General features: G+C 49.6%; 1 protein-coding gene across 2 annotated transcripts in view; it reads right to left on the bottom strand.

Annotated features, from left to right (window-relative positions):
• Nucleotides 1-13200, bottom strand: part of SPOCK1 (SPARC (osteonectin), cwcv and kazal like domains proteoglycan 1) — a 516740-nt gene that overhangs the window by 122971 nt on the left and 380569 nt on the right. For both annotated transcript variants that reach the window (XM_047730551.1, XM_047730550.1), the window contains one exon: nt 7052-7178. In XM_047730551.1, the coding sequence (XP_047586507.1) occupies nt 7052-7178 (127 nt within the window). The remainder of the gene's footprint in view (nt 1-7051; nt 7179-13200) is intronic.

Genomic DNA, 13200 nt, shown 5'->3' on the forward strand with positions numbered 1-13200 from the left:
CCAAAATCCTGTGAAGGAGAAGAGGGGAAGATAACAAACCTAGAGCAAGAATTCTACTGAATCCGAGAGTTGAATTCCAGCTCTCATTCTAAGTGATACTTGACTGCTCCTGACCGAGGAAAGGAGGGTGAGAATGAATGAGGCCTGAATGGAAAAGGCAAAGTTGGGGGCACCTGCCCTGGGAGATGTGTCCCCGAATCTTAAACTGTTTAACATGTAAAACACAACCCCTGAGAGTTGGTTAGACCCATGGACTCTTTGTCCAAAGTCATAAAATCTGTTTTGCTGGCTTTCTCTGAGCAACAGAAAATCAAAACAACAGAAAACCTACCACGGGAATCCCTCCACAGACTGCTGGCATCCACGTGGTCCACGGACACACCACTGCATTCTCCCCCTGCTGCTACCTGACAGCACATGGGGATGGGGCTGGGATTTTTAACCATTCTTATCCCTCCACAGGGCCACCAATTGGGCACATCCAATGGCTCCCCTAATTGCTATTGTCCTCTTTTCCTTGGGCCAATACTACTGCCACTGTGTTCCAGTTCCTCAAGGCACAAAACAGGTAAACACAAGCCTGCCATCTTTCGTTGCCTATCCTCTGACTTTCTGCTCAGCCAGAACCAAGGCCTTCACCAACAAGCTATTGGCAAGGGAAGACAGTCCTCATCCAGCAGGTTCTGTGGAGGCAGGGCTATCAAAAACACCCCCGAAATACTCACACTCTCCACTCTGTTGCAAAGCAAAGAAGAGTTGTTGTACCTAAAAAGGTCTCATGCCTGTCCTGGTTACAGGGCCCCAGGAGCCTGGCAGAGATCGGGAAGAGGCAGTGAGCTCAACGCTATCATGCAGAGTCTTACAGTGCACATTCTGGAATGCTCTAACCCTCCAAACAGCCTGTGCATGGGAAATGCCGGCCAACAGAGACTCCATTTGCCAAGAACTTCAAACATGACCTTTACTTGGTAGCAATTGTTGGAAACTATTAAGATGACTCTGAAAATAATATAATCTGCAGCGACAATATGTTGAAAGAAATGGCAAGCCTGTAAAGCAAGCTCCCCTTCTCCCCCTCCCTCGTGTGTGCACACTCAGAACAGAGGAGAAACATTTTCCTCCACAGCGGTTCTTAACTCTGCCTCTCTCTTCTGCGGCTAGACATAAATGAGCCATTTGCTAATTGTTTAACAGTGATTAAGGAAGTAAACGTTCTGGGGTGGACGGGGGGGAGATAGCAGAAGGGTGTCTGTCTGCTTCTTTTCCAATTACCAACAGCCAGGCTGAGGTGGGAGGACGGAGCTGGCACTCAGGGGCTCCCAGCTCCATTTGGGGAGGCCTCTCCTCGAGGTCAGGCCAAGCACTGGTGGCTTCTCACTGGGAAGTGAGCAGTCCTAGCCCTGACATCTGAGCTTTGGCCAACTGAGTCCAGACGGAGAGGGGACTCAATGAAGTCCTGCTAAAAGAGGCCTTTCCTCCACAAACTGGATGTGCAGCATCCGGGCCCTTCTCCCTTCCAAGCTGCCAGGGACCCCAGGGCCACCCCAGTTTCTAAAACAGCTCTCCCATCCAGAGGGAAGAAAGCTAAGCTTGTCCACTCGAAGCCCAGGTGCTGGACTGGGTCGGCTGTGCCTGTGCAACCCCTCTGCACACAGACAGGATGAACAGCTGGCAGCCAGGACCCCAATAAGCCTCAATCCTCCTATGTGGATGGCAAGGAGAGGAAGCACAGGGGTTCACAGGTGAGGGGTTCCCAGCGGGCCCAGGCTGAGGCCATGAAGGTGTTGGTAGGAGGGTTTGCAAGTCCCACCAGGACTAGGATGGCAAAGAAGACCTTTTGCTGAGTTGAGAGCTGAAATGACTTTCTGCGCTCGAAATCCACACCATCCCCAAGATAAGCTGGGACTAGGGAGTCTAGGACTAGAATGTCTCTATAGATGTTTTTCTGCCCATTTCTGCAATGATGACACACATCCAAGCTTCACACCCATAAGCAGGCCCCTCACAGCCACCATGCTTCCAGTCCTGGCCCTAAGCATTCCCACCCTTCAGTCAGCGTAAGCGAATCTGAAACCAGAAACCCTCAACAGGATCCCCAGGGCCGACAGGGCAAACTCCAGCCCCCTCACATGGCCTTCAAGGCCCTGAAGAAATGGCCGCTGATTACTTTCCAGCCTCATTTCTGTAGCTAAGCCCCTGTCCCTGGTCCACTTATGATCAGTCATACTGACACTGTCACCAGCTCCCCAAGGGGCCATGCTGTCTTCTTCTCTCTCTTCCACCCCCACTCCCATCCGATGGATGAGCTGACCCCACACCACTCTTATTCTGGCTGACTCCTTCCAGCCTTAAGCTCTCAGTGGGACCATCACTTCCACTATGAAGATCCATTCACACCTTCAAACTAGTGGAGGTGGCCTCACTCTGTGACCTGCCGCACCCAGGATGTCCTCAGCTGACCATCTCTGCTAACAGAAGGTGACTGCTTTCCCATTCACCTACCTTCAAGTTCCATGAAAACTTTGTCTGCTTTGCCCTTTGCCATAACACAGCAAGTAGGACAATGCTTGACACACAGCATGAAAGAAAATAAATGGTGACTGAGTTTCTGGACTACTTCAGTTTTCCTGGCAGGGAGAACGTGACATCAAGGGCCATGAAATGACTAGGGTGATACAGTCTCAAACCCATGTCAAGGGACAAGGTCTGTATCAGATGCTCAGATGAGCTGCAGGGCTGGCCTTCAATGTGTCTGTCCTCCCTAGTGGTTTTCTGTTCCTTCTCTTTTAGAGGTACAGAGTCTGAATAAACATTTATTGCCAGAAACATCTCATATCCCTTCACCTAGGCTTTGTGCATTCTTGTTCACTTTATCTTTGATCCCGGAGGGCAGCATCAATCTCTGAGTGGTGTCCCCAAAGCTGGAACACGGGAAGCTCTGCCACAGATGGGGGCTGCTCCTAAGTTCTACGCCTGTCTGACCATTATGGGTGTAGGAGCAGAAGGAAAGCTCACACGATGTCACCTGAAGACAGACACCCAGCAGCCATAGCAGAGCTGACGTGTGGGCTCCTCCTTCCTCCTGACAGTGCATCCTATAGTCTTCAGATCCATGCAGGAGAGAGCAAACACTCCCCATGGAGTACTGTGATCGTTTACTAGGGGGTGTGGGTTTCCCTGATGATGATGGGGACCAAAGCAGCAATGTCTTTTGCCAACATTAATTTCTGTGAATTTGACCTAAGATATCAAATCCCTCCTGTTAAACATGTTTCATGGTCTCATCTGTCCTTTGTTTCCTGACCCCAATGACCTCAGAAAAGGCCATAATTCTAGAGGATAGAGTTCATGAATGCACATTCACTCTTATTAAATGACCGTCTACTCATGGACCTCCAACAGCTTTGTCTATAAGACTAAAATGTCCTCCTAAATCTCCGTTAAAAGGTGGCCATACATTGGGAGCGATAATTCAAATACTTCGAGTAGTAAACCAGACCAGACTGGAACATCCCCCTTGGAAGGAAGCCTTGCTGAATGCCACTGGAGTTTAGAACCATCGTCAGGGTCAGAGATCTTAAAGCAGTCAACACGCGGCTATTGACGGACTACTATTTGATTTGTTTCTTCAGGACAAGGAAAATGCCAATGCTACACAGAAGTTCAAATAAGGTAGAAAACTATTGGTCTAATGCCAAAGACTAATTCCCACACCATTTTCCACTGCAGTGCTACCCCTCCCTGACTCCTTCCCTTTGTTTTAACTTCAGATAGAGGCAGCTGATTACAGACATGGAGGCAGACAACCTTGGGTTCGAACTCCGCTGCTGTCCATGGCTTTGCGGGCCTCAGTATACCCCATACGGAGAATGGGGAGAATGAAACTATGGCTCCTAGTAAGAATGCTTTAGGTGTCTTCATTTGCTTCCAGAAAAGACAGCTGAGCAGGTCTGGGAAACTAAGGACTCTCTTTCAGCTGGTGCTGGAATTCAAGGACACTAGTGCCACAGCGGGCTGAGGCCAATGAAGGCTTTGAGGGCCCAGCAGTATCTGGAAGTCACACTTCTTCTGAGGAATCTTCCAAACCCCAATCCTGCCTCACAGACAAGCTATTTATCAGTACAGGTGAGGAGGCAACCTTCTCTATCAAAAAGCCAACTCTCCGGCCCAGACTGCAGGGGGCTGTGACCAGCGAGCATTTCCAGAGACATTCCCTGAGCAACTGACAGCACTTCAAGCCACAGCTGACAGGTTACTACCGCTCCTTGTAGCTTGGGGGTCACAGGGGGCCGGCACTTGAAGCTCCTTTCGCGAATGAGAGACAGAGGCGAGCGGGCAGGTTTTGGCTGGTTCTGATGTGCAACACGCCACTTGTCCCAACAGCCCCGGTCACCCACTGACATTTCAGGGCCTGCCTCCAATCTCAGGCTCGAGGATCAGACCATTTGCTCCAGAGCTGGAGGGAATAATCTGGAACAGTGCAAACTGGATCTTCAGAAAGAGAGAAGCACTGCAAGGACCCTGTGATGCTCTGCTGGAGCCCTGGGCTGGCTATTTAGCTAAGCGACTTGGCCCAGGAGGGGACAGCTTATTCTTCTCCATCACTAAGCTCTTGGCAATCCATTCACTCCCGAGGCCAGATGGGTTACACAGACCGGGTTGTCGCCATTCCGTCTCAGCCCGAGTCCTTGGAGGCTCCCCTCTCGTCTGTGATACTCACTGAGCACCCACCATGCACAGCGTCCTGTGCCTGGTGTAGGTGGGGACAGGCACTGTTTCTGTCTCTGCGGCTTCACATTCTTGAGGCAGACACAGAGAAGGCAGCTGCTACAGTAACAAGTGTCCCCCAAGCCAGGCACTGCTGGATGGCACCATTACCTTCCAGCCTCAGCTACAGATCTCCTCTTAGACTGTTCTCTCGCCTTCCCTCTCCTCCGGTCCCCCAATGTGACAGCCAGGCAGGCATTCTCTTCCTTCTTCACACACACCAACCTGCTTTAGAGCCTTGGCCCAAGCTATTCTCTGTCCAGATCATTCTACCCTTCACTCTTAATTAAAGGATACCTCTTGAGGAAGGCCTTCCTTCACCATCCCCTACAAAGCACCCCCCCCCCACTTCTCTCTCTCTCTCTCTCTCTCTCATCCAGCCCCATTGTAACACTTGCCAAATTTCAAAGCACAGATCTATCTGTTTGGTTACTTACTTATTTCTGTCTGCCCAGACTGCAACCTGCAAGTGGGCTGGGACGGTGCCTACCCTGTTCTCCACCGCCATGTTCTGCACAGGGCCTAGAACAGCTAGAAGTGTTCACAAACTACGTGCTGAACCAGTGAAAGGAAGAAGATTTCTGTCAGGAGTGACAACGGAGTAGGAAGGCAGCTGACTCTGGAAGGCTCTGTTAGTAACGAGAACAGGTCTGGGCTTAGTTTCAGCAGGAAGAGGAAAGATACCCAAGCATTTTAAGAGGGCGAGACACACAAAGAAACCTGTATTACAGAATCCTCCCCACCTCTTCCGTCATGCAGAAATGGCCTTTGGAGGCAGGGGAAGGGCAGATGGGAGGTAATGAGATCTATCAGGAGGGGTCTCTAAAAACCAAAGTCCTCACTGCCTAGTGTGGTCCAACCACCGGCAGCATGAACACCACCTGGGAACTTGTGAGAAATGCAGAAACTCAGTCCCCACACAAGACCGGCTATAGCACAAGGGGCATTTCAGCAGAATCTCCAGGTGACTGTTCGCATCCCTAGAAGCTGGGCTTTAGGTGGAAGACAATGCTGGCTTCATCTGCCTTTGTGGAATAGGGGACAGAACAAAGTCATGACCCCCTCCCCCAAACCCACAATTCCAGACGTATGCAGGGTACCAACAGCAAGCCCTCCTACTACAAATATCTCAAACAGATTTCATCAGGGGAAGGGAAAGGAAGGGAAGGGGCCAGGGTGGGTATACTGAGCCGACTTGGGCTCTTTCACCAGGATTTATTGACTGTGACCCTGGGCAGAGAAGCTCTAATTCCCAGAGCAGGGCTGAGGTTGGGGATGCAGGGATTCCTAACTCTGGCTATGAAGATGAGTGAACTCTTTTATTTCTACTCTAAGTTTCCGCAGTACCTGGAACAGGGTTTGGCACATAAGAATGTGGGCTCAGGGGATATGTGTTGAAAGAAGAAACGAACGCTCAAAGAGTGATTACAATATTGAGGTCCTAAAAGCAGATTACAGGGGCCTGAGTACAAGCTAGACATACCTGCTGGCTTCCTGTTTTGTTAAACATATCCCTTTTAGTTAGAAAAATGTGAAAATCTGAGAGGATACAATTCTGCTTTCGGTGAGCAAAAATATATCATCTGTGTAACAGAGAATCAGCAGGAAAACATGGCACAGCGTTGAAATAACCCAAAGAAGCCTTTGAGGACAGCAAGCAGTAAGCCACCCTCCCCCACAGCCCTGGGGGATCTCCATGGTGTCAAAGTTAGGACGGCGAGGGGCTCATAGGAACAGACGCTGTCACCTGTGTGTGCAGAGGGGGAAGGACCAAGATGGGACCTGCCCCAACAACCATATGGTAGTGTGGCCACAGGCAGCCAGGGTGCTGCTGATGGCCACTGTCTTCAGCCCCAGAATCTATGTGCAAGTGAGCCTCACGGAGACAACAGGAGGAGAGAGAGAAGCACTGCAGCTTGAGCTGTGGGAGATGGGTGGCCACAATTTACAGTGAACTCCAGAGACACCCATTGGCTCAGCTATAGGACTCAAACCTTTGGGACCACTTCCTACCTCACCTTCTCCAGGAAGCCTGCTGGGATTGACTTCAGGGTCACACGCCACCCTCAGAACCCTCCTTTCTCCACAGCCCTGGATCACTGCAGTTCCACGGGAGATAACATTTGTCTCTTTGACTAGAGAGCCTCCCCGTGCAGCAGCCTCTCAAGGGCGAGGCCCAAAGCCCACCGAGAGCCACGGGCCCTCATGCTGGCACAGAGACTAGGGAGAACACTCAGTCATGGGATACTCTTGATGACAAGAAAAAAGAACGGGGATGACTGACCTTGGAAGTGTAGGTGTGGCCGTCAGAGCCGCAGACCATGGCAGACTGTGTGACAGGGCACGGCTTGCACTTCACCAGATTCGAGGGTCCGACCCAGTGTTTGTGAGCCACGCTCCCCTTCTTTTGCCTAAAGAGGAGAAGAGTGGAAGTGAGTTCACTGAAGCTCTGGTCCCCATGGGTCTCACCTGCAAGTTGGCTGGAGAAAAACCCTCCACCAACAACAGGGCTTGTCAAACAGCCAGGCGCATCCTGGAGGCCTTTGCGAGTGTTCCCGTTTGTGCCTAGGGGCTGACAGGGACAAGAGGGTCTGCTCCAAAAACCCCGGATCTACCCACCAGACGGACCAAGGACAACAATGCAACCATGAGAAAAAAATGGAAAACATGACTCGGTGACACGGAAAGACATTCACAGCGCACTCAAAGAAACACCGAGGGAGCGGCCGCCCTAGCGCCCCAGAGCCACCCCCCTCCACCCCGGCCCAGGGTGCGGCATGTCCGGGCACCCAGGCACAGCACCCCGGAGCTCTCCCTCCTCCGGGGCTGACGGGCAGCCTTCCCAGCGGGCTGACACACACACAACCCAGATAGCGGTTTGGACAGAAGCGCATCTCCCCAAACAGCCAAACGACTTTATCACAGCTGTAGCAAACGATCCCTGGACACATTTGGAAGCAATTTTGGTCCAGCTTCCAATGTGCCATTCTATAGAGGTTCTGATGTGATGTCACTTTCAACTGCTAAAATAATCAGAATTCTACTCTTCCATTCCAGCTCCAGTTTCCCCCAACCTAACCTGTGTCATAATGACAAATGGTGCTATTAGGGTGGCTTATGTCCACCCTAATGTGGCTGATGTCCTACCCCTGAATCGTGAGCCACTGAAATAAAGGCCTGCAGCGACTACGCCCTTCTTCTTGTCGCCCAGCTGCTTCCCCCATGAAGTGCAGGGAGTGATTCTCGCGGCTGTGGCGTGAGCTCCAGCAGGAGGAGGAGCGTCTCTGGACAGTCCATCCACCAGGTGATTGTGGTGCCCTGCCAGTGTTTCTCCCTTGGCAGTGCTGCCTGGTGGTTAACCTTTGGGCTCTGGAGTCACAAAGCATCAAGTACAAATCTCAGCTCTGCCACTTACTCACTGTGTGATCTTGGCAGGGTATGTCACCCTGGAATTATAAGTGTGCCTCAGTTTCCTCATCTGTAAAATGGGGGGAAGCAGAATCTACTTCAAGCCGGTGGCATGAGGAGTAAATGAGCTGATACATGAACTCAGTATAATGCCTAGACACCAGAAGGCCACAAAAATATGAGTTGTCTAGGCATTATGCTGAGTACATGCATCAGCTCATTTAATGTAATTGGTGTTTGCCCCAATAATAGATTGGGGTATAGAGGATGAAACTACCACTGCCAGAGAAAGGTGACTTCATTTCAAGGCCCGAGGCTTGGAATGACATTTAAGTCTCTGGAAGAATTCATGGGGCCACAGAAGGAAAGCTTTTCTACTAGCTGGGGAACAAATCTCCAGCTCCATATGGATCTGGATTTGGAGTCTGAGGTAACCCCCCCTCTTCCAAATGAAAGAAAAGCGATCTAGGAAGAGTACCGCCCCACCAACCTGGTTTTTACCCTACCTCCAACCTTCCCTAGACACTCTGGAGGAGGCAGTCCAAGGAGGAAGATCTGTTTGGGAAACTACCTTTGAGGTTGACCATGAATCCACACCATAACCTTTGGGGCCATGAGGGGGATCCCAGGCTGGCAAGGCCAGAGGGCTGGGCCTGTCCGGCCAAGGAACTAAAAAAGGAGGTCCTGCAAGGACGCCATGATATCACCTCCCTAGTTCAGCTTGCTCAGTCTACGAATGGTGAGAAGTGAAGCCCAAGTTGGGTAAGAGCCTTGGCCAAAGTCATGAAGACAACTGGTGGCCAGGCCTATGATTATCATGATACTGACACAGCTGCATAGGGACCAAGGATGGATCTCTCTTCTGTGGCCCCTGTCAGCCCCGCCTAGATTACTAACTTCCTAGGGGGCACCTATGTGTTCGTCGGGGGTGGCCCTCTCTCCAATGCCTCTCTGCTTCCGTAGGAGCTGCCCACCTTGTCCTGATATGTTTGGAATAAAAACGTCTGCATTCTTAAATCACCTGGACATGAGGTCTCCTAGGATCCTTTGCCAAACATACTTGACTCCTTCAAGGTCTGTTCCGGACTAGAGAAGATGGGAGCATGGGTGATAGCACTCCACGCAGCGGCAGAGCGGGCTATTGGAAAGGGGTGAATCCGAGAGTCCAGGATTCCCTCAGCAGAACGCTGCACATTCATCATCATTCACACGGCAGGCTGTCTGACATTGATAATGAATCCACAAATACAGGGAGCACCTCTGGCATCTGGCGACCCCTCTCCTGGGTCAGTCCCCAGTGCGCATGGCCAGTGCTGAAGCAATTCTTGTTATGAGTTCCCAGAAAGAGGCTATCAAGCCCAAAGAGTGGGCAGCTTTGTGCAGACATAACCACGTACAAGGATGCCCCAGAGGAAAGGAGGAGCTGAACCAAAGGGAGAGGAGGGAGAAGTGAACACCAAGCCAATGGCTTTGAAGAAGAAACGGAATCACCTATTAACGACTGGTTAATGACACGGCCATCCCTACTCCTGGACCTGAACTTCACTATTAAACTGAGTTCAGGGGTGCCTGGGTGGCTCAGTGGGTTAAAGCCTCTGCCTTCAGCTCAGGTCATGATCCCAGGGTCCTGGCATTGAGCCCCGCATCAGGCTCTCTGCTCAGCAGGGAGCCTACTTCCTCCTCTCTCTCTGCCTGCCTCTCTGCCTATTTGTGATCTCTGTCAAATAAATAAAATCTTTTAAAAACAAAAACAACAACAACAACAACAAAAACTGAGTTCATCACAGGGACACAAAGAGATGAGGCTAGCTGGTGCTTGCTAGCGGGCCCGGTGCACCATGGAGGTTCCCTGTGGGGTGAGTGGGTGGGTCTCTATGGACTGACCACTGCAGCGGTTGCTCAGAAGTTCATCATAAAATCACAGTCAGAACAAGAAAATGCCTTAAAACAAATCTAGTCCAACAACTCTATTTTTATAAATGAGGAATGAGACACAGACGGGAAGTGACTTGGCCAGTGTCACACAGAAATACAGCAAAGCTACCTCACATGCATTTGTCAGAATGAAGTTATCCTGGAAATGGTGACACGGCTTGGGGACCATTTTAATTCCTATTTTGGCATTTGTATTTTCATCATCAGGGCTCAATTTTATAAGTAAGTCTCCTCTGAAACACTGCCTTTGGCTCCACACCTACAAAGGAACAAGGTGAGCATACCCAACGTTGGGTGGTTGTGGAGCCGCCATGTCTGACCTCTCTCTTGGAGGGTGCCTGGGGAACTAGAGGTAAGAAGGCTAACCCAATCTAAACGTTCATGTTTCCAGTGAAACAAGCCAACCTGTCATATCAGAGAAAACTCAGATGACCCTTACCTTACTAGGACTCTACTGGGCACAGCCCCCAAAACTATAGTCTTCATCCAGGTACAAATTATATAAATTTATGGACAAGTTTGTGTGACCTCAAGGAGGCAGAATTTGCCTGGCTACTGTGTGTATATTTCAATTCCTACAATCCAGTCCAAATCCTAAAACTTAACCAACCCAGTCAAAGCAAGGGCCTAAGTGGTCAGACTATAAGGTATTTCACTTCTTAAGTCAAAGAATGAAATCCTATGAAGGTGTCTTGATGGAAATGCTATACCCAATGTCACAGGCATTCATCACCCGGCGTGACACGAGCAATTTAATTGGGAAGCAGGTCCTGCCAGCCTTTCAGCTGGCCACGAAGCCCTAATTCCACCCTGACCTGGCCGGTGTTAGGGGCAACCATACCTGCCACCCTACTGACAAACCCCGCAAAGAAAACCCTAGCCCACAAGGACCCCAGCAAGGAGAGCACAAAGACAACTGGCAGGTCACAGGCATTTCTTTATCTCTTATGCTTAACTGCTTATTCTGAATCTTTTTTTTTTAAGTTTACCAAAATTCCCAGCATTTATGTTTCCAAAGCAGAGTGATGATTCTTAAGTATAGATCTGATGACATGACTCCCATAATTAAAACCTCCCTCCTTCTTTTCGCCCGCCTTCCTGGGGCACAGGCCGAACTCCTAGTTTTGGTATTACATTGACTGAGCCTACCTTTACAGGGTGTCTGCTTCCCACTCCCTTCCGACACACACACACACACACACACACGGACCATCACCACCAAGTGTTTTTGCTCCAGCCACCTTCTGTGGCTCTCCAGAGCCCACCAGCTATCTCTGTGCACCCATACCACCATGGGGTTTTCCTTCTATCTGACACATCTTCTTTACTACCCACACTTCCCCCCTCCATCTCTCTCTGCCTCCCAAGGCAAAATCTACAAGCCCCAGTTCAATACGCCCCTCCCCACCAGGAAGTCTCCTGGGGCCCCTCCACAGGCAGTCTGGCCACAGGCCTATGCCCCACCCCCAGGGTCCTGCCATCACTTCCGGTCAGGCTGCCAACTGGTTTCCCAGTGAGAACCTTGCTTTGACCTGAGCAAAAGTTAAGTGACTATGATTACTCTGATAGGATGTGGGGGCAGACTCAGGCTAAAAGCCTTAGAACCCATCCTGGATGCCTCCCCTTTCTGCCCTCAGTCCTACTGACCCAACTCCAGCCGGCCCTATGAGCCATGCCAACACCAAGTCCACATGACTGCACACTTTCTGCCTGCCTAGAAGATGTCTGACCCTCATTCCAGCTTCAGGTCAACTGCCTTTCATGGTATCTCTCCTGAACCTGTGAATCTGACCTCAAGGAGAAGTGATGGTGACATCATTTGTTCCAGTAATGTTCCATTATTACCCCTGGTTCCAACACAGCTGTGACATCCACTCAACGTAAAGCAGTTCTTTTTGAGTCTACCATCCTCAGTGCACTGTCCACGCCTCAAGGGTAGTCACTGGGTCTTACCATTTTCGTGCTCCTGGGGCTTGGAAACATGGTCAACCCTCAACACGTGAGTTTGTTCGGTGAAAAAGGTGAATTTATTAATCTGAACCTCTAGAACTTCCTCCTTTTATTTCTGGAAATTATCAGCACTAACAAGAAGACAAACCTATCATGTGGTTTTAAACACCAAGAATTCAACAGACTCAGAAATCCTAAGTCAAACTTGATTAAAAAAAACAATGATTAGCAAAGCATAAGGAATAACATGGAGGACATTGGGTGAAGGAGAGGAGGAGTGAGTTGGGGGAAATCAGAGGGGGAGATGAACCATGAGAGACTGTGGACTCTGAGAAACAAACTGAGGGTTTTGGAGGGGAGAGGGTGGGGGGTATTAAGGAGGACATGGATTGCATGGAGCACTGGGTGTGGTGCATCTTGGAACACTGAAAAAATAAAATAAAATTTTAAAAAAAGATGTAGACAGCATTCTTTCTTAAAAAAAATTTTTTTTTTTTCTAAAGACAACTGAGAAGTGGGTGGAGGGAACTCTTGCTCTGCTCCTCAGGGCTGAAGGTTCCTCCTAGTCCAGAGGTCAGACTGCCTCCCAAACTGGATAAGGACCTCAGATGTGGTGGTTCCAAATTCCCAGCAGATATCAATTTTTAGGATTTAGGAACAAGAAATCAGAATTCTCAGGAATCCTCAAGAATTGCTAAAATAGTAAGGTTTTCTACATTCTTCACAGCACTCACATGCTTTTTTTAAATACAGGAAATATTAAGTTTAGTATTAATTATAAAGAAATATACCCTGAAGTGAAAATTCAAACAATGGAAATTATCAGCAAACACAACTGGGTCGTACTCGAATGATGGGACCTTTGGATCTTCTGGCAAGGGAACAGCACAGCATAGAATCGCACGTCAACAGTCTCAATTTCAAGATTTACTCCATTCTGAAACGATTCTTCGGAAGATTGCTCAGAGGATTTCTCCTCAGCATAGTATGTAAAGAAACATATCCTAGGTGTATTATTTACAAGAGCAACTACACTCTTCCAAGAGGGCAGCAGTGACAACCAAGACTGCCAGATTGTGACCACTCTTTCCAACATATTCCAGTCCTAGTTCTCAGAAATGTCAACCTTACCCTTCAAGT

This window comes from Lutra lutra, chromosome 5 (genome assembly GCF_902655055.1).
Source record: "Lutra lutra chromosome 5, mLutLut1.2, whole genome shotgun sequence".
Classification (NCBI taxonomy): Eukaryota; Metazoa; Chordata; class Mammalia; order Carnivora; family Mustelidae; genus Lutra; species Lutra lutra.